This window comes from Populus nigra, chromosome 7, assembly GCF_951802175.1.
Source record: "Populus nigra chromosome 7, ddPopNigr1.1, whole genome shotgun sequence".
NCBI lineage: Eukaryota > Viridiplantae > Streptophyta > Magnoliopsida > Malpighiales > Salicaceae > Populus > Populus nigra.
Window position 1 is genome coordinate 6135864 of NC_084858.1, and position 21472 is coordinate 6157335.

The 21472-nt window shown below is 34.5% G+C and overlaps 2 protein-coding genes and 1 long non-coding RNA gene across 8 annotated transcripts; 2 read left to right on the forward strand and 1 right to left on the reverse strand.

Moving 5' to 3' along the window:
• Positions 1–762: 762 nt before the first annotated feature.
• Positions 763–3680, reverse strand: LOC133698636 (uncharacterized). Of its 6 annotated transcripts, none has more exons than XR_009843172.1 (5): positions 3485–3680; positions 2356–2561; positions 1852–2225; positions 1618–1737; positions 763–1528 (listed from the first exon to the last, which is right to left on the reverse strand). It is a non-coding gene; the product is annotated as an uncharacterized LOC133698636 (long non-coding RNA). The 6 variants fall into 6 exon arrangements; XR_009843171.1 differs by having other exon boundaries at positions 1852–2237; XR_009843173.1 differs by having other exon boundaries at positions 763–1462; positions 1852–2002; positions 3485–3678.
• Positions 3681–4505: 825 nt separating this feature from the next.
• On the forward strand, positions 4506–5369 carry LOC133699427 (uncharacterized). Its single transcript, XM_062122668.1, has 3 exons — positions 4506–4547; positions 4760–4890; positions 5120–5369. The coding sequence occupies exons 1-3, from the start codon at positions 4506–4508 to the stop codon at positions 5367–5369; spliced, it is 423 nt and encodes a 140-aa protein (XP_061978652.1).
• A 9527-nt stretch (positions 5370–14896) lies between these two features.
• On the forward strand, positions 14897–20930 carry LOC133698589 (BEL1-like homeodomain protein 6). The gene is made up of 5 exons (XM_062121565.1): positions 14897–15711; positions 16615–17565; positions 18786–19165; positions 19273–19333; positions 19933–20930. Exons 2-5 carry the CDS (start codon positions 16678–16680, stop codon positions 20632–20634), a joined length of 2031 nt encoding a protein of 676 aa, XP_061977549.1. The 5' UTR covers positions 14897–15711; positions 16615–16677; the 3' UTR covers positions 20635–20930.
• The last annotated feature ends 542 nt before the right edge of the window (positions 20931–21472 follow it).

Genomic DNA, 21472 nt, shown 5'->3' on the forward strand with positions numbered 1-21472 from the left:
TACCTTGTATATCAATCAATGGAAATAAACCCTATTATATCAGCAGTGGAGTGGTTTTCAAGTACGTGTTTTTGTTCTTGGCCATCTCCCACTAGACATGCTCTGTGCCATCATGCCAGTTATGCACTTAGGTTACACCATAGCAACATGGAGATCAAAAGCACGCACAAGAAAATGGCACCATGGCCCATCATTTAGCATTGCCACCCCTTTAAAGAAAAGAACCGGGATACAGTAAAGTGCTCTCTCTCTCTCTCTCTCTCCCATCATTTCCTCCTTAATTGGCACTTGGAAAATTACAACTTGATTCCTTTACTTTTGTCGTGGCCAGCTGCCTAGCTTTTATCATAGAAAAAGAGTTCTCCTGTCAAAGACTCAAAATAGCTTTAGTGAACGCTAATACTGTGGATTGTTACATTAATTTTTGGACGGCAATGAAATATCTATTTGTGAATTGATTGGCAAGGCAGGTCTATTTGTGAATTATTGCTTTATTTCTTAATCAAAGTAAACTCCAAACGATGCATTGATAAGATTGAAGGGGAAGGTTCCAGCCCGAACATTGATGATACTCAAAACTCCATTGAAGACAGTAGTGGAGAATATCCATTAAAACCTAAAAGAACGAAAGAGAGAGAAAGTTAAATATATCAGGTGGGTTCCCCCATTGGAAGGTTGGACAATGTTAGGTACGGATGGTGCGAGCAAAGGAACTCTAGGTTTGGCAGGTGCAGGAGGCTTGCTTGGAGACTCTTTGGGCAATTTTCAAGTAAAAAATGCTTCCTGCCAATTAATCTTGTATTATAATACTGAATTACATCGATCGGCTAAGAACCGTTCTTGCTGAAGGAACAGCGAATTCAACATATTTCTACAACACATATGCGGGATTACAGGTTAACCAAAACTGTCAGATTTGAGAGTACAAAAATGTCAAGCAATTGCATTAAAATCAATTACCGCAACTCTTCTACGAAAGAATCCACCATTAAATGCTACAAAAACCCACTAAAAGGAAATCATAATCGGAACCATCTTTTAAGCTGTCTATTGGCTTGCTTTTCACCTTAAGGTTTGTCAGAAGTATGCTTGGAGAATTTCAATTTGTATTGTTCGATCAGCATGTCAGGTTTATCTACCACGTCCTGTCCCACAGAGTCTTAATTCTTTTTGAGCCCTTTTCTTTTCTCCGAAATTTCACCTTCAGGTTTGTCAGAAGTATGCTTTTTAGTACCACTTACTTTCAAGAATTTTCTGTCAGAATCCTTATTTTTCACTTCATCAATTCTATTTGATTTCGAGTGTCCTTCACTGCTCTATTCTCAACTCTGGATTTCCCTTTTCTGGACATCTGCTTTTGGCTTGGAATGACATTTGATGTCTGTGACTCATCGTTTTCCTGCATATCTTGAGAACTTTTATGGGTTTCCAGCTGCTGAGCTCAAAGCTTAGCTTTTCGTAGCTTCAAAATTTGAACATTATCAAGAGCAAAAGAGACTTATCAGGCCATGTTCAGGACCAAAAGTTTCTACAAGTAGGTAAACATAGCATTGTTGTTAGGAACAGATTTTCTGACAAGATATTAATAGGAGATAACAAGACAATGAAATGCCTTACCAGGATTATTAGGAACCCTCGGGGCAACCAGCACATGCTGATGCACGGTTAACTCAACAAAAGCAACTCCCCATGAATGATCACAACCTTTCCCTTCTTTATACTCTTTAAAAATTTTATCTGCATCAGCAGTATGAAAGTAAGGTAGTTATCTCAGGATATAACCATAATTCTATATAGAGAAAAAAAAAAGAAGAAAAGAATCCAAAATAACTATAAAGAATTGTAGCTAACCTGTTGAGTGACAGGCTTTTGCTCTGTAGCGCGTGAGGTAACAGCATCAATGAAAAGCTTCTTCAGTTGTTTCTCGGTCATTGACTTTGGTAAATTGTATACAACATGAAAATTTGGAGATTGAAGCTTAGTCATCTTCTCTTCCTGCAACCTGCAAAGCTCAAAAACATTATGAGATATGGGAAGATAGTAAACTTGTACAAAAGCAGCACAAATATCAATTCAAATGTTGAAAAGCATCATCATAATGTATCTGAAAGATACATCCTCTTTTCAGGGACAGGAACCAAAAATCAAAGGCACTATCCTTGTATAGCTTCTCATTTCTGGGGATGCTGCATGAGTTGAGAGAGAACCATCTCTACCAATACTGCCTGGAACAAACACTGGCCAACCTTTCAAATATAAACTAATAGACTACATGCATGCACCATACATTTTCCATCTTCATTTCCAAACACAAAGAAATGGAAAAAATAAAAAAAAACAGGGGAAGGAAATTACCTGTTCCTCGTAGCCATATCGCTAGTTAAAATGCCTTCAGCAGCTGGAGTTTCCTCAATAACCATCATCCAAATAACCTCTGTATCATCTTCGTCATCTTCATCGTCATCCAAATCCTCACTGCTACTGCCTCTTTCATTCTGATGTTCTGTACAAGCACTTAAAAGCTTCACTAAACCTTACAGACTTGAGTAAATGTCAAGGTCCTGTAAGAAATCGCAACACAGTTAAACACCCATTTACCATCTTCTGCAGCAGCCTTTTTATCATCAAAACAGGGCAAACTAAAATCCCTTAAGTTTCTGGACCTATAGGTTTACAGTTTCCAAACTGGAAATAATCAACTACATGTCTGTATTCAAATAAGATAAAATCCCTAACTCCATAAGTAAATGGCAAGTGAACAAGCAAGAGGACCATAACATGTGTCAGAGGTATTTAAATAGCATGCAAGAATAAACAGAGCCCCACTCTGCTGACACTGTAAATCACTCTTGCAGTAATAATATCATAGCATTTAATATAAATGTTTTCAAGCAGCAAGCAAATATGCAAGAAAGTAAAGGCAAGTTTTTTGTCAATTTGTTTTTCAAAATTATCATCACAGCTCTATAAGTTACGGTTGAGTTGAATTACGAAGGCCACATGTATGGTCACGGAGCTTGATGTCCTAGCTTTAAGATGGAAGAGATTGAATCAGAACGCATCCTATTTATTTAAAGGAAAACTTGCATCATGATATGATTGTTGGGTTCACATCAACTCATCATCTGCCTACCAAATACAAAATAGTAAAACAAATTCTGAAGATAAATTCAATTAGCCAAGGCTCCTGCTTCCCACCACCACACACCAAAAAAAAAGGAGGGGAGGGGGGGTCAAAAGCTTCAACTTGGTTGTTTCCGATTGGAATTAGGAAACCTAGATCAGTATTTGGTAGAGAGCCACCACATAGTTATGATTTGCACAAAATTTACACTATACATGAGGTATGTGCATGCAAAAAAGGAATTCAAACAAAGTTAGCAACAGCTTACAGCATCTTATCATGTTAAAATCTGGAAACTTCCACTATCCATTCCCATGCCCACACACCCCAAAGGATCAGTTAGTCACAGAAAACCCTTACCATGTTTTCACAGCTTTTCCTTGGGAATGGGGTAAGTTACAGAGCACACAGTGCCAGTCTCTTTGGCACTTTGATGAACATCTTCTGCCAGAGCACCATTAAGAGGGCCACCAAATACTACAGTCCTGGCAACCCTTCATAAATCAAAAAAATAAAAAAAATCACAAACACAAAACGTTGGAGAAAAGCAAGTATGGTGGAACCTAAAATCTCGGCTGTTATTTGTACTCAGTTGGGTTTTGGGCTGCTTAAGGGCGTGAGAATAAGTAATTATGGGCTTTATTGGGCTGGGTTGGATCTTAGGTCCAAGGCTTTGATCTGGCCTATGTTATTTGCTCATTCAAACCAATAAGGTATTCAAATTCATAAATTCATAAAGGTTGCAATTTGAAACTGCAACTTCTAATCTCTAAATTCAAAAAATCTGTCCTTTGGGATTTTTCCAATAAGAAAAAAAAATATGAGATTTTAAAATACCAAAAAAACGCAATACTTCGCACATACTCGAAAATCATAAATTTCTAAGCAAAAGAAACACGATATTGTTTTTGAACCTCAAATTCCGGATTCCTTGCGATCTTATCCCCTGTTCTCTTCTTTTTGTGCCAAAGGATGTTAACTATCTATTTGCAGGCGTAATCATGCACCATAAACAAAGAAAATCCATTTTCATTTTCAGATTGAGTTTTCTAGAGATGTCACTAGCTTTGAATTCTCTGCTTGTGTATGTCACTAGCGTTGAATCTTCTGCGGAAGACCAAACCAACCGACACTGAAAGTTCACAATCTCTCAGTAATGTAGCAAGTCCTATTCAAAGAAGGAAGAAAAATCAATGATATCGAACAGAACTTAGAAAGAAAAAAAATCACGATCGAGAAAAATCCATGTTAATGGAATATCAATGCACGAAGCAGAAAAAGGGCAAGGACCACTTGTTCTTCTCATTCATTGCCTCCCCGAACTGTGGTCCTCATGGACTCACCAAATTAATCACCTGGCTGCTGGCTGCACATGGTTACCATGTCGTCGCACCAGACCTGCGACGGTATGGAGTCTCAGACTGTCCGCAGGATCCATCTTCGTATACCATTAATTCTCCATATCGTTGGAGACTTGATTGGCCTTCTCAATGAGCTAGGAGAGGACCGGGGAAAGAATTTTTTAGGCTGTCGATTTTATTTTTTATTTTTTGACTTAATTACTGTGATAAGAACTCGTGTTTTATGAAATAAACTGATGTCTCGTTGTGCAATATTGTACATGGTCCTGAACAGGCATTTGTGGTAGGCCATGACTGGGGTGCAGAAGTGGCAGGCCACCTTTGCCTCTTCAGGCCGGGGAGGGCACTTGTCAGCTTAGGCGTTCCCTTCCGTCCACGTTCCAAAGAACTCAAACCTACCAAATTGTTTGAAGAAGAAGAAGAAAGAAAGCATTACTAGCTAGTTCTAGTTTTTGGTCTTTTCATTTTTATTTATGGATTAGATGGTATCTTTCAGTTGGACGTGTTTGCATACGTATGCTAAGACCAATCCACCTTTCTGATCCGACTAGGAACATATCATTTACTTCTGGAATTAGAAAATTTATAAGAAAATATATTCACGGAATGTATAACGTATGCCTTTTTTATGAAGGGACTGGGAGCTTCTTGGACCATGGCAGGGAGTTAAAATCGCTGTGCCCACAAAATTCATAGTTGGTGACAAAGACGTGGGGTTTGTCTCTTTTGGGACAAAGGACTGCATTAATGGAGAAATATTCAAGGAGTTTGTACCTAACGTTGAAGTGGTTGTCATTGATGGCCACCATTTTATTCAGCAGGAGAAAGCTGAGCCAGTTTCGAACGAAATCTCGTGTTTTCTCAGTAAGAAATCACTTCTTTGACGAATAAATTGTGTACGTTAAGCTTTCGTGCGATCTGTTGTTGTTTCACTTTTTACGAGGACGATATCGAATGGTTTAATTATTGAATTGAACACATGCTTTTTCAACTGGATTGGCATAAAAGATCTGTAATTGTAGCAGCTCAAACATAGGAAAGCCAGGGAACAGTACTAATGCATCAACATTTTTTATACAACTCACTTGGTTGAAAGTCCCATGAATAGAAGAAGGTCAAAAATAAGATGGGAATATAATATTAGTGGGTGTAGTAGCATGTAAGCCTAAATATTTGTGCGTCTGGTAAAATACTAGACTAACCCTCATTAGACTCGGCTATACACTAAAACCAAATATTTGTATATCTGGTAAGATGTTAGACCCAATATTCTTGAGCTTAGTTACGTGGTAAGCCCAAACAGTTATGGGTTTAACAACTCTATTGAACTCGACTAGTATGCGCTGAATTCAAACGCTCATGTGTCTAGTAAAATATCATATCCAATACCCCTGGGTTCAGCTATGTAATAAACCCAAGCGGTTGTGGATTTGAAAACTTCATTGGGCTTGGCTACACACTGAATCTAAATGCTCGTGTGTTTGGCAAAATATCATACCCAACATTTTTTTGCTCAACTATGTGTTGAACCCATATGTTTGTGAGTCCGATAAGATGTCAAAATCAATTCTCTTGGACTTGATTATGCACTAAGTCCAATTATATTTGAGTTTGGAAAGATATCATACTCAACATCCTTGAATTTAAAATCATATAGACAATGGTCTTTATTGACTTTATGTTGGGTCGCGATGTTATCTCTAATACCCTTAACCTAGGATGTTAAGAACTCAAGAGTAATCATTTCTCTACACCTTTGGATATATAAAAATACTTTAAGAGCCAAATATATTTTAATCAGCATTAATACTACGAAAGGGTTATTCTCATCAACATTAATGTTGTGTACGAAATAAAGTATAAAAGTTTTTCATAACTTTATTGTTTGTCTACCAGCACTAATTTTGTGAAAAGATAATTTTCATCAATATTAATATTGTGTAAGAGATATTTCTATCAACATTAATGTTGACGTAAGAGATTTCTTCCTTACTAAGATATTTAAGAGGAAAAGATTTTTAATCCTTTGAGAAAAGAGCATGGTTCGTAGTATAAGGGTTATAATTACCTCCCAAACCATCAAGGTAAAAAAATTTATGATTTTTATTTTCTTATCATGTATTCTTAAAGCATTTATCACAAAAGATCAAGAACAAATAATTTTGTTTTTAGAGTGTAATGCTTATTTTTTTTATTTCTTACATTAAAGTCATTGATGTAATAATCAGAAAATCTCAAAACCTCACAAAAACAACTGTTTTACAGAACTGAGACCTTAAACACCAATCTTTTGATCTTTCAATTTCTAAGAATGAACATATAATCATTCAGTATCCAAATAATTAAAATAAACCCTGTTAGGTTAATGAGCATATTGAATTCTAGAAAATCATGAAGTTCCTTCTCCATTATTTCGGTAAAAGTGATAAGGCTTGAATTAGCCCACAGGTAAAGCGTGGACCATTTAAAGGTGTGGATTTGATTTTAAGACAAGAAATCAAAAGATTTTCAAGATTTTCGTTAGATGTTTGAGATCAGATTTGTCGCCCTTTCAAGAACTGGGTTCGTCAACTTGCCAAGTAGATGGTCCGGAGCGCCAAATCTAATCTGCAACTGGCACCATCTTGCAATATGTATGTATAAAGGAAGATTTCAAGACATTATATATATATATATATATATATATATATATATATATGCCATGATTGGAATCATGTGGTGTAAAGATATATATAACTACGTAGAGGAACATTTTAAACAATTGCATAAAACACGACGGAATCGTACAATTCAAAAACACATCCGGTGGTTCTTCCATTCGAATAAATAATATTTTGTCATTTTTTATTTCTTTATTTCGTGATCTTGAGTCATCTCCTCTTATACATTGAAATTAATTCTACTTTTTTAAATTTTCCAAAGGGTGAATTATTCATATATTTTATTATTATTTTCTAAAAACTGGATTGTTTCTATTTTGAGATTTTATCTGAAAATTTAAGTTATTAATTTAAAAGAATTAACAGGCCATCTTTAAGATGTGATTTTATATCATTATTTTTAATAAGTATATTATAAAACTTTTAAGAATTTTACTTGTTGTATGGTATTGTATTTTAAATTCAAACAATAATTAATTAAAAACTAGATGAGTACCCCCGCACGATGGATAAATATTGATTAATTTAATAATTTGAAGAAAAAAAAGTTTAAAAGATGATTATGTTTTTAAAAAAATAAAAGTAATTTGATAACTAGGTTAGATATTGATTACCAAAAAAATAAGACAACAACAACAACAAATAAATTTTAAAAAAAAATTATCTTGGACAAAGTTGAATTAACATGTGAAACCTGTGATCAAACACGTTCCCAAACATATTCTAACAACTGGGCAAAGCAATGAGTTACGTGGACTTTAAGATTTCCAGAAGTGCTGTTGGATTTTCTTTTTAAAATATTTTTATTTTTTTAATTTTAAATTAATTTTTTAAAATAAAAAAAATATTATTTTAATATATTTCTAAAAAAACCACTTTAAAAATTAATCCCCTAAAAATTAATCCCCAACACTTGCATTCACGCTGAGATCACACAAATTAACTTCAAAGAACCACACAACAAACCCTCTTCGGTGCTCGTGCAAGCGACCCGTACTGGTCTTTGATAAAAGTTTGCAAGGAGGCATGGCCCTGACCAAGAGTTTCATCTCTGGCCTCTTGGGTTTCCATAAATAGGTAAGGAGATTTTTGAATCGTGCATGCTTCCCACAATGGAAAAGCAATAATTTTTAAAATATTTTTTATTTAAAAATATATTAAAATAATATATTTTTATTTTTTAAAAATTATTTTTAATTTCAATGTATTAAAATGATACAAAAATACTAAAAAAATATTAATTTAAAATAAAAAAAATTAAATCCTTTTTAAAACACTTTAATACACGAAAACAAATATAACTTAAAAGCAAGACCACTGTGGTGAAAAGCAGCTGTGCCCCAAAAACTAAAGAGGTTAGGTTAAAAGAATGAAGCATTTCTCTCATCACGACAACAAAAAAAAGACAAAGTGGCTTCCATGGAACCAGAGAAAAGAGAAGCCTCCGAGTCCTTGCAAGCTAGTGGGTCCCACGAGGCATTATCCAGGTGGGGCCCTACCGATGTCGTTGCTGACATCAGCAAATGATGGAACTATGTGCCCTGCTGCTCCCCTTTGGCGTCAGGCTAGACATGGGACCCGCATTCCATGCCAAGAAGCCAAGTGAGAGCGTCACTATAAAGTTTAAACCCAACCCACCTTGGTTCACCCAAGTAATCGAGCAATCGGAACTGCCACGTGTCAAATAATCTACTCGAATTCCTGCTTAATCCAGTTTGTTTGTTTGGCAGTGTTGTTGTGGTTATTTTTCAAGTAGTTTTTTATGTCAAAATACATGTTAATAATATTTTTTTATTTTTTAAAAATTATTTTTGACATCAGCACATCAAAATAATTTAAAAACACTAAAAACATATTAATTTGAAGTTAATAAAAAAATAAAAAAAATTTAAATTTTATCAAAAATACTTTTGAAACACAGAAACAAACAATTACTTAACCCCCTGATTAACATTGAGATTATTTAATTAATTAGCTGTTATTCATTCATCATACCGACTAAGCTCCGCATAAGTTAAATTAAAGGTGGCGATTTTCTGGTTATCTAATATTTTATTTTTGAGGTGGTTGGATGAGATAAGGTGGGAGTTTTCAAAATAGCTTATAAAATCAATTTCCTTCGGAGGGTAGATTGTGTTTTTGGCTAATGAAGAGAGCCTACGTGCCGGCCGGGGCTTCGCGTGATGGTCCCATGGGATTTATTAAATTAGGGTTTGGTGCAATAAAAGTCCAACCAGCATGCATCCAAAAATGTATTTTCGAAGCTTATGATGGCTTGCAATGTCGTGTGTTTCTTGATCTTGACACTGCTCTTGAATCGGTAGAGTCCCATTCCACCATGACCTCTCCTGTGCCGGAGTCGAGCTGAAAAAAGCAGTTCATATTTGTTTTTTCGGTTTATAATGACAGTAAAAACAAGATAAATTAATAGTAAGAATATAAATGAATCGAGGGAGTGATTCTCAATTTCTCACCTTTGAAATCTTATTGCACAGAAGAAATTAGCAAGTTCTTGCGAGTAGAACTTCTATTTTCCTGGGCACGCATTAATTTTTCCCGGAGATATGTACTTCAACAGTCAAGACAGAATGGACCATTTGCTGCGATACTCACAAATCAGACGTTAAAAATCACAAAATTATTTACATCGAGAGTTTGAATTGCAAAACACTTACACCTGTTATCGAGTGTAGTAAAAATTTCTTTTCAAAATTTTTATTTATCGTAAATGTATTAAAAATAATAGTTATAATGTATTTTTAAACAAAAAAATAATTTAAAAAGTAATGGTTCGATGTATTTTATACCAAAATTCATCCTCTTATGGCTAAAACCCATGAGAAAAGAGTATGAAGAGGCATTAGATTTAATTTTTTTGGGTTCAATTATGCGCCAGACCCAAACTCTTGAGGGTCTCACAACATATCAGACCCAACTCTCTCGAGCTTGGATACACGTCAACCCTAGGCTCCTGGGATGTTTGACAAGATGCTAGATTCAAACATCTAAGGTCAATTCCTAATAAACCCCATGTTGAAAACAGAATTTAAAAAAAATAATTAAAAAACAAGATAAAAAAAAACCATGGGTCACCTTAAATTAACCTGTTACACTCACAACCAAACTCATGAGATCAGACTAGCTTCATAAAAAGTAAATAAAAATAATTACAAAATTCAAACTTCAACCAACTTAACGTTGAAAGATAAAATAGAAAAAAAATCAATTAAAAAAATAAAAAATAAAAATCAGCTCGTGCTAACTTATTAAACTTGCAACCTAAGTCATGAGATAAGAATAACTTTATATATATATATATATATATATATATATATATATATATATATATTTACAAAGCTTCATTTCTAACAAAATCAATATCGAAGGTTGAAATATAAAAAAATAAATAAATTCATGATGCCGAGATAACTCCACGAAAGCAAATTAAAAAAAATTGCAAAGCCCAGTTTCCAAACAAATTAACATTGAAAGATTAAATTGAAGAAGAAAAACTAAATTAAAAAAAAAGATCGAGTTATTGAACAGTGACATTTGAAAAAAAATCAATTAAAAAATTAAAAAAAGCATACAAAAACAACCTGAATCAACATGTCAAACCTGCGATTCGGTCATGAGATTAGGATAAACTCCATTTAAAGAAAAAAAAAAAGATGAAGCCCAATTAAAAAAAATCAACTTAAAAAAGAATAAGAAAAATGAACAGGGTCAACCCCGGGTCAACTTGCTAAACCTGCAACCCAAGTCATGAGACCAAAATAATATCATAGAAAGCAAATCACTAAAAATTATAAAGTTCGATTTCCAACCAATCCAATGTTGAAAAGTGAAATAAAAAAATTTAATTAGAAAAAACAGCTTAGAAAAAAGACTTTGGTCAACTCGGATTAATCAGTTAAATCCATAGCATAAGTCATGGGATCAGGATAAAATTCATAAAATGAAATTTGAAAAAAAATATATAAATCCTCATTTCTAACAAATCTAGTATTTGGATGTTGAAAAAAATCAAATTTACAGGTTTAATACATAATCCAATAGAAAAAAAAATAAAAAAAATATGAAGCATAATTTTTAAAATAAATTAATATTAAATGATAAAATTAATTAAATAAATAAAAGTTTGGGTTGTTGAATAGTTAAATTAAAAAAATAATATACTATTATAAAAAATAATATACTATTATAATAAATAATATTTGATTTAGCCACAATCGTTTAGTATTTTTATTAATTTACACTTCAAATTGCTAGTTTCAAACTTTTTTTTCCCCAATCAGTATTCTTTAGTAGATTTGAAACTTGAATGATTTATTATTATTTTTTAATTTAATAATAAATAAAATTGAGTTCAATATTTATTATAATATTAAACAAATTAAAGATTAAAATAAGATAAATTTAAAAGTTTAAATAGCAAATACAGAGAGTTAAAGTTAGGAGGACACTTTTCAATTTTTGTTTCTATAATCTTGCATGAATACACGTTTGAAATCTAAAATTAGCATATTAGCTAGTGATTTGCAGTGGATTAATAATAATTTTTTAAAATATAAAAAAATATTATTTTAAGTTTCTTGGATTTAATGGCTATATCTTAACTCAACACATACTAGTAACTTTTAGAATAAAAAATAGAAAAGATAATGCCCTTTATAGTCCTCTGAATATCTATAGTGTGGTCGACAGCACAAACATTTTATGTATAGCATATCAATATAGTAATTTTTCCACAAGTTTTAAAGTATAGTGTAATAAATATTTGATTTTAAAATTTATATATTTATGCCTCGCATCTTTGAGAGTAGTGGTTTATATATTTTATTTTGAAAAAAACATTAAATTAATTATTTTTTACTATTTTTTATGGATTAAATGTATTGATGTTAATTTTTAAAAAAAATTATTTAAATATGTTCTAAGAAATTTTTTTTAAAATAATCTATAGCATAATATCAAACACAAACTTAATCACTCATAGTGTGTGTTTGATATTATAATGCAAGATGTTTTTTAAAAGTGTTTTTTGCTTAAAAATATATTGAAATAATTTTTTTTAAATTTTTTTTATTTTTAATATTAGCATTTCAAAATCATTAAAAAATCTAAAAAATACCAAAAGAACAAAAGTTATTATGCTTCTAAACATACTATAATAGAGTGAAATAATACTAATTTGGTATTGTAATGCATGTTAAGATAACCTATCAAAATAAAAAAAAAATTTAAAAACAATTTTGTATTTTCAAGATAAACATATCTTAAAAAACAATACAAACAACAAAACCCAGTAACAAACCACTTGGTTTAAGATAGGCCGAATATCTTTAATTGTTTTTAATATAATTGCTTTTTAAAATATATTTTGCTTGTAAAAGTATTACAATAATATATTTTTATTTTAAAAAAATTATTTTTGATATTAAAATGATTTAAAAATATATAAAAAACAATAAATTTTTTTAAAAAACATTTTTAAAATATAAAAATGAACAGTTCAGGGTAGGGTGCGGTTGTGTGTCAGAAAAAGCTTTCACCTTTGAAAATCGAACGTATGATAGCGATTCCATGGCCTCTCCTCGCTCATTCAACCAATCAAAGCCTTCCTTTTCCTAACCTTAGATTTCTCTTTCACTTTCTTTTCACGAATCCCAAGTACCAAGCCCTTTTCCCACGTCAATAGACTCTCCTGTTTCTCTTTTAATATTATTATTCTGTTCGCTTTCTCGGTTTGGTCCTAGGACTTTGTGTTTATTACCAGACTGCCCCCTCTTCCTTGCCTTCGGATTCAACAAGGTTGAGGTTGTTAGAAATTTGAGAGATTTGCAAGTCATAATTATTTCACTTGTTTTATCTTCTAAGCTAATCAACGATGTATATGTAAATTGCAACTTGTGTTTAGTTAGGGGTCACAGCAATTTAACAAATGAAAAATCAGTCTTATCCAACATCCATCACGTGGCACTCATCCGTCCATCATTTGCTTAATATTAAGTTTTTTTTTTCTTTTTTATATTCCCTTTGATAGAGGCCCGTGCTGATATTTTGTCAAATTTTTGTAATTATAATTATTTTTTATATATATTTTTAAATAAAAAATATTTTAAAAAATAATTTATAATTTCATGTGGGAGATTTTCTACCGTAATATAATTTAGATCACTGTCTTACTAAGTGAGTGTTTAGAAACATGGTTTAACCTGCGTTTCTAAAAATTTATTATTTTTTTTTTGTTAAAAAATAAATTTTTTATGTTTTCAGATTGTTTTGATGTGTTGATCTCAAAAATAATTTTAAAAGATAAAAAATATTATTTTGATGAATTTCTAAACAAAAAAACACTTTAAAAAATAACTATAATCAACCTCCCAAACACATTTTGAGCCAGCTAAGAGGGCAAAAACCATTAAACAAATTTCCATAAAATAGAATATATCAAAGCTGGAAGAGTTCCACCACACACAGAAAAAAGAAGAAAAAAAGAAGAAGAAAGAAGATAAAGAAAAAAAAAAACAATTTTGGAAATTGCCTGCCAAAACAAGTCATTGGACCCATCATCATCGTCCAAACTGCCTAACATTTGTATAAATGCAGGGGTCCATTGGCCAAAGAGGAGGAGTCTCTTTTAGTTCTGCAACTTTATACCATCAAGGAGAAAATGACCCTTGATTTTACGACCATGGAACGGTCAATACCCTATGATGATAGGAAAACGAAAAGATCAAAGGGATTTTTGGAACTTTTCCATGAAAACACAATCTCGAGCACATTCTATTCACTCAGACCGCATCTCATATGGAATATCTTTCTTTGTCAATTAAGACAGCAACACCACACTGTCCCAAACTTATGTTTGATTAATCTTATTTCAATGATCAATTGTTGAATCAATCCGGTATCATTTGTCAAGCATTACATCAAGCTGTTTCCCCCTACACTGACGCTGATTAGTATATCTTCACTCGTTAACTCGCCAAGCTCTTAAACAACTGACTGTTTCTTCTCTTTTACAAGTAGTAATATATGTAGCTGTCTTGCGTACAGAAACGAACCAGGTCTCTTGAGGCCCTGGCATGAAAGAGCTATGCCTGGTTGCCTGTTCCCACGAGACAATGCTTTTGCTTGCACACACATACATTTATATAATTCATCAGTATATCCTTTCTGAATTTGGAGATAATCCCTTTTGCCTTTCGTTTGATGATCCGTGTGATAAAAACGATAATGGTGATTACATAACAAACAATCGAAGGATAGAAAAGTACTACGATGGAGTATTTTTCGTCCTGCTCCTATCCCAGAATATACTTATAGCAAGGATAAATACCTTGTAAAATACTACATCATTCCTCATCTGGGGTGAGCATTTCATTAAAGAGGTAAAAAGATGCAAGCACTCAATCACAGAGTGGGGTTCCAAAAACTCTTTAAATTGAAAGAGCTAGCTGGTAATTGTTAACACCAAACATGGCAATGTTCGATTCACAAGCAAATGTTGTTTCTCTTATTCTGGTTTCATTATCATGGCAGATCATAGAATAACGCAGACTGCAGGGGAAGAAGTATAATACAAGAAAAAAGAGAGGGTCCAATACAAAATCCTCAACATTTGTAAGAACAAGAGGACAAATATAGTGATATAGGCACCTAATGGTGCTCCTCACAAATTAAAATAAATAAATAAATATAAACAATGAAGAATAGAATAAGTTGTCAAATTAAAAACCAATTAAAAAAGAATAGAATATGCTTATATGGTGGGTATTGCAGCAAAACCAGACCTTCCATGCTAAGGATGAGAAAGACAGCCAGCTTGAAAGCTGTTAGAGAGAGAGAGTAGCTAGAAAGAGAAAGAAATGGTTGTAGTGTTTTTTTAAGGAGGTTTAAGAGAGGGTTTTAGGTCTACCAACTGGTAGTTAGAGATTGAACTCCTTAACCAAACACCTCAGTCTTCAACAGAACCCTCAAGATTTTACAACAACAAACAAGAACTAGAACTAGAAGCAACAACAGCCACAACAAGAACAAGTCAAGCACCAACTACTACTACATCTTGGACAGCTGAATTATCAAGCATAGAGAGAACCCCAAAAGCCAAAGCTTTTTCCACGAAGAGATAACTATTTCAAGAGACAACAAAACGATACACACCAAGAAATCATTTCTTTTGAGAGAGAGAAAGAGAGAGATGCTCACGTGGGGTTTTAATGGAATGATGGATAGAGAGAATATATGATGAGAGAAAAAAGATGAAAAAAGTGAGAAGATTCATTGCTGTTCCTGCTTTCAATTATTATTATTAGCACCTTCTTTTCTTTTTCTTTTTCAGGGCAAAGAAAAAAAAAGAAAAAAATATTGAAGCTTTTCTTCTCATGGCGTGTATGTGTATGTATTATGCGTACATACATAGGTCTGTGTAATGAAAAGTGAAGGGTTGTGCTGCTGTTGTTTTGTTGTATTGGGATCATCAGATTTGTGTATCAGCAGATCAAGTTGTCTTTGAGATTTTCTGTTCCCTAAAACACCCACAAGTGTTACTGGTTTCCAGGTAATTTTTTATTGCTTGATTGGTTTCTTGGATTATTTTTTTGTTCTCAATCTTTACTAGTATTTTATTATTATTATTTCTCCTTCATGTGTGTCTCTGTCTGCTATCTCTTTTGTTGCTGGAGATAGAGAAGACGATGATGGTGATTATATGATTATAATCTACGGACCTTTCTTCCTAAAAAAATTGGATATATATTGGTCTTGTCCTGCTTCCTGCTCAGGATCATGTTCTTTTCCCCCCTCTTTTCTTTTGCTTGATGGGCATCAAAACTTTTGTTTTTAAATAATTCTCCTGGGTTTTAAATGTCTGTAAACTTTGAAAAATTCAGAATTTTTTTGTTTTAGGGGAATTTTTGGATTTAGGTTATGGATTTTGTGGTTTCTTTAGTACGTCTATACTGGATCGATTCAAAGAGGTTTTTTTAATCATTTCGGTTCTAGAATTCACTAACTGCTATTGTTTACATCCATTTTCTTTTTTTTTATCTCTTTGAAACTGTCAAACCCCTTAAAAAGCTTTGGTTTTTTGCATACAAGGATCTTTTGATTTTTGATTCTTTTGTTCTTTATGTCCAATCTACCTGTGGTGTTAACTGTTGATTATCGTAGCCAAGAACTTGTGAGCTCCCCTTTTAGCTCATGATACTGAAATACTATGGATTTCATTTCAGCTTAAAGTGTATTCTTTCTTTCCCTTGTTGTATTGGTCAATTTCTCCCGTCATTTTTTATTCTCGTTTTGAGCTTATACTTAAGTGTGGGTACAATATCTACGTGTGAACACAAAATTGCGAATTTGGAATTCCAACTCTAATGATAAGAGTGGTTAAGCACCCTCCAGGTATTAAGTATACTTATTACAGTTGATGGTAATGGAAGCTCGTTTTCTATGTTCATTTCAGTTCCCTGGGCGGTATGTGATTGAACTTGCATAACCAGGCAGGAAAGTCTCAAGGCTAATACATATGGCTACCTATTATACTAGTTCAAATAATCAAAGAGATGGTGCTGCAATGGTATATCTGCCTGGTTCATATCCAGAGGCGCCAGTTCTTCCTGGCAATATGATGATGTACATGAATTCTGGATCATACTCGGACAATTTGGCTGGGAATTCTCACCAGCAAAACAACTGTATTGAATTTCAGTCCGTGGAGAATTCTGATTCAACCCCACAGCAACAAGAAATCCTGTCAAATCTGGGTGGATCACGAATAGGGGAGCATGGTTTTGGTGCATGGAGGGATGGTAGAAATGAGATGCTAGTCATGCATTCAGTGAGTGGTGCTTCCAGCGTTCTTCACGGGGCACAGAGCTTGCAGGGCCAGGGTTTATCTCTCAGTCTAGGCACCCAAATCCAATCTGGAATTCAAATGCCCTCGATTTCCTACCGGAATACCAATCCAGGCCTTACTTCGTTCTTGAGTCCTAATTCTTCAATTACAGGTGACGGTGGTGGCAGGAATGGCTCTTCCAGGGATGACCAGTCAAGAAATATTGATTATTTGACACCTGGTTTTTCTGGGGGTAATCACGATATGAATAAAGGTGATTTATCTCCATATGGAATGAATAGCATTGCAAGAACAATTCCCAATTCCAAGTACCTGAAGGCAGCACAACAACTACTTGATGAAGTTGTCAATGTTCGAAAAGCGATAAAGCAACCTGATAAAGAGAAAAACCAGACCACAAGTGAACATGGACTGAACAGTGCAAAGGATGGTGATAGTGGATCAAAGAATGGTGCTTCAAACCTTCAAGAATCCACCAACTCGCCAAGTGAGCTTTCACATGCTGAAAGACAAGAATTACAGAACAAGTTGACAAAGCTTTTATCCATGCTAGACGAGGTAACACCAAACATTATTGTTTCCCTGAGCCTCGTCCTGAAGAATCATTTTCTTTCTTCTCCTTGTCCTGTACCTTGACTAATCACTATAATTTTTTTGTGTTAAATTCTTGTTTTCATTTTTCTCTGAAACCATCTATCTACCTATGCCAACTTGTTGCATGATACTGGTAGCAGAGATACAAGTCCTTTGAACAGTTTCATTTTGTTAATTCGATGAGTGCAGACTTTTTCTATTTTTCTGTGTTTTGGAGGCAATGTACGGATTCAAATAAAAGAACTTGAGGATCTTGTTTGGCTATATAACCTGTTATTTGCTAATGTCTAGAAGGGATACCACTAGTAACTGAAGCAATGATTCTGCAGATGTCTCTGAGATTCTTAAGAATGATAGTACAATAACACTCTGGTTTGATAGTTACGAGCTTTCACACTGGGACAATCTTTGCTTTGATAATTGTGGGTTCCAGCCAGAGGCGTAAATGAATGTCATTGTTCATACTACAGTATAATCCTCAAGGTGTCCCATGGGCAGTTTTAGGAAGATCATAGTGTTACAACTTTTGCTTTTTACTCTTGCGGATACCCACATTAAGTAGAATTGGTAAAGAGCTTTTACTGAGCTTCATAACAGAAGTTTCTGGAGAGCCTTGGGCATTAATTCTCTTATGGTAGCGATTATTGTTCATAATATTTAATAACATTACAATTCAGTCTGCATTAAAGCCTTGTGCCTGACATAAAATTTTCCTCATCTTCCAAGAACATTTGGGATTGATGCATGTGTTCTAAGACTGCTATTCTTTCTTCAGATTTTAGTTAACATTCAAAAGAACAATATATGGTAGAGATCCCAACCTTCTATGCTTGTGCCTTTCGGCACTGTATATAATCATAGTATCACCTTAAAAAAGTTGTGGAGATATCAAGCTTCAATGTAGTTTTACAGACTACCTCACCAAGTCTTTTTGTGTGTCTTTTGTTGTGCGATAGAAGAGGTTATATCGTTTTTAGGGCCACTTCTCAGTGTAATGGTAAAAGTCTTGGACTTGCTACCACAAGGCTGCAAGTTCCAGCATTGGGATCAGTTCCACATGCATGTAAATGATTTCATTGTCAGTCTATCTGATTATTGTACAAACCTTGCTTGTGATTATATTCATACTATTGCTCCAACTTCCTCTTCTATGAGGTCTGATGACGATTATTCTGTTGTCACAGGTTGATAGACGATACAAACAGTATTATCATCAGATGCAAATTGTGGTGTCCTCATTTGATGTGATATCAGGATGTGGAGCGGCTAAACCATACACAGCGCTTGCCCTCCAGACTATTTCCCGTCACTTTCGGTGCTTGCGTGATGCAATAACTGGCCAAATTCATGCAACCCGTAAAAGCCTCGGGGAACAAGAAACTTCAGAAAACAGTAAAGGAGTTGGAATTACACGACTCCGGTATGTGGACCAGCACCTTAGACAACAGAGGGCTCTTCATCAACTTGGTATGATGCAACAGCATGCGTGGAGGCCACAAAGGGGTCTGCCTGAAAGCTCTGTTTCAATTCTTCGTGCTTGGCTGTTTGAGCATTTTCTCCACCCGTAAATCCACTAACTATAGTCTTTTCTCTTCTTTTCATGGTTTCATACCTTTTTCTGTTAACATTACCACTTCAACCATGGTTAATTGTCTTTTTATTGCTCACCAGTTATCCAAAGGATTCTGATAAGATCATGCTGGCAAGGCAGACAGGCTTGACTAGAAGTCAGGTAAAAACTAACTAGAACTTGTTTTTCATCTAGAAATTAGTCTTCAATCAGACTTGAGAGTCTTTATCATAAGAGAGCTGAAATACACAAGTCTCTCTAAAAAAACAAACAAGAGTCAAAATAGAACACCTCCTTTTGGCAGCGTTTTGGGTCCTGCAATTTAAATGTTGCTGAAACCTAAAGGCTATGGATGTGGCAAATGGGGAGATGTTGAGAGAGAGTGGGCCTTGTTAAGTATGGTGAAGGTGAACTAAGTGAAAAAACAGCATATACTCTCATTTTGTTGGATTCAAAAGTTACTATACTGTTTGCCGAAATCTTCTTGTAAAGATATAGACCAATTTTGCATCTATAATGGGACTTCAAGAAATAGACTGGTGGGGAAGATTTTGAGTTGCCAACAAAATCATTGGGGGAACCAGTCCTCTCTATACCTATCTTTCAAATATGAGCTATATCTCTAAATTAGTTGTTAATTACTGAAACTGTTATTGAGTTATTGAATATACTAAAACTTCGATTCAAAACCTCTTGCTGGTCAGCTTGCCTTCGATCAATATGTGCCACCTGTTTCTTGACACTTCATTTGCCTTGCTCAGGTATCAAACTGGTTCATTAATGCACGAGTGCGTCTCTGGAAGCCCATGGTTGAAGAGATGTACAAAGAAGAGCTTGGTGATGCAGAGATGGACTCTAATTCTTCTTCTGAAAATGCAGCCAAAGCAAGAAAAGGTGATATGGGAACCTCTGAAGACAGAGGGGAAGAATTCCAACAAAGTGCTAGTTCCACAGCCACTGAAAGATGCAGTGCAGGACAGTTGATGGATCCCAAATCTGACCACGTTCCTGATATGGAAATGGCAGGATCAACTACAAGAAGCAACTTCCAAAATGGCACACGTGGTGAGGCTTTTACTGAGTATGGCTTGCTAAAGCTGAGGGAGGACCAAAGGCCTAGTATGGATGACTGTGGTCTCTTCTCTGATGCTATGGCTCACTCCGAGGGGGGTGGTGATAGGTTTATAGCGGCTGCTGCCGCTGCGTACCAAATGTCTGAGGTGGGAAGGTTTGGAAATGGAAGTGGGGTGTCTCTTACATTGGGTTTGCAGCACTGCGAGGGTGGCAACCTTCCAATGTCAGGCACAACTCATCATGGTTTTGTTTCCATGAGAGGGGATGATGATATCTACAATGCAGCATCTTCGGTGGGGGCTGGGGCCACAGATTTTGAGTGCTTAAATCCTGGGAACAGGCAGCACAGGTTCAGTTCCTCCCACGTATTTCATGATTTCGTAGCTTGAAATAATTGGTTGAGGATTTACATGGGGTGAATAAATCACTTTTGAAACAGTAGCAGCCAGACTTTGTTCCAGTAGGAGCATTCATCTCACTTTCATATGGTGAAAGGGAAGGTTGTGTATAACAGAGCTGTTGTAGCATATCAAAAGAATTGATTGGCAGGTTAGCATATTGTAAAGATGCTTATTTTTTTTGTCTAATATGTGGAAGGAAAATGTATAATTAGTGGCAAATTTGGTATTGGAAAAGAAAGTTCTGGTTTGAAATAAAGAGTTAGGAAATGGCTGGTTGTTCTGAATTTGGTAACGAACTACAACTATTAATACAATTCTGAGATTGTTCCATGGTTTGGAAACATCTTTAAACTATCAGGTACGCATCCGCAAACAAAGGTGATCAAGGAAATTCCTGCATTTCCTTGGTGCCGTTGCGAGTGCAATATATTCCTAAAGCAACAAATTCATCACCAGGCCTTGTGAAAATCCAGTATATATTCTTTACTTTTTTCTAGTTAAAATAGGTGTTCCCATAAACTTGGTTGGTATAGCAACAGCAAAGAGAAAGTAACTATCCGTGGCACTACAAGTTTCAGTGAGCAAAATATACGAAGTTAAAGATCCTGGCTTACAGCTTCTTGGAACAAAATAAGACCGGCCAGAATCAGTCAGAAATATAATTTCCACCTCGGACATCAAATTCCTTTACTAGGGAGTTCAATTACCAGTCCTCTGTCTTTCGAGGAAACTAATGTGCTGTCTTTCAAGGAAACTAATGTGCATAGAAGGCAGATCATTCTGAGCCACGGTGACTTGATGGTAATCAAATCTACTGCGTCTTCTA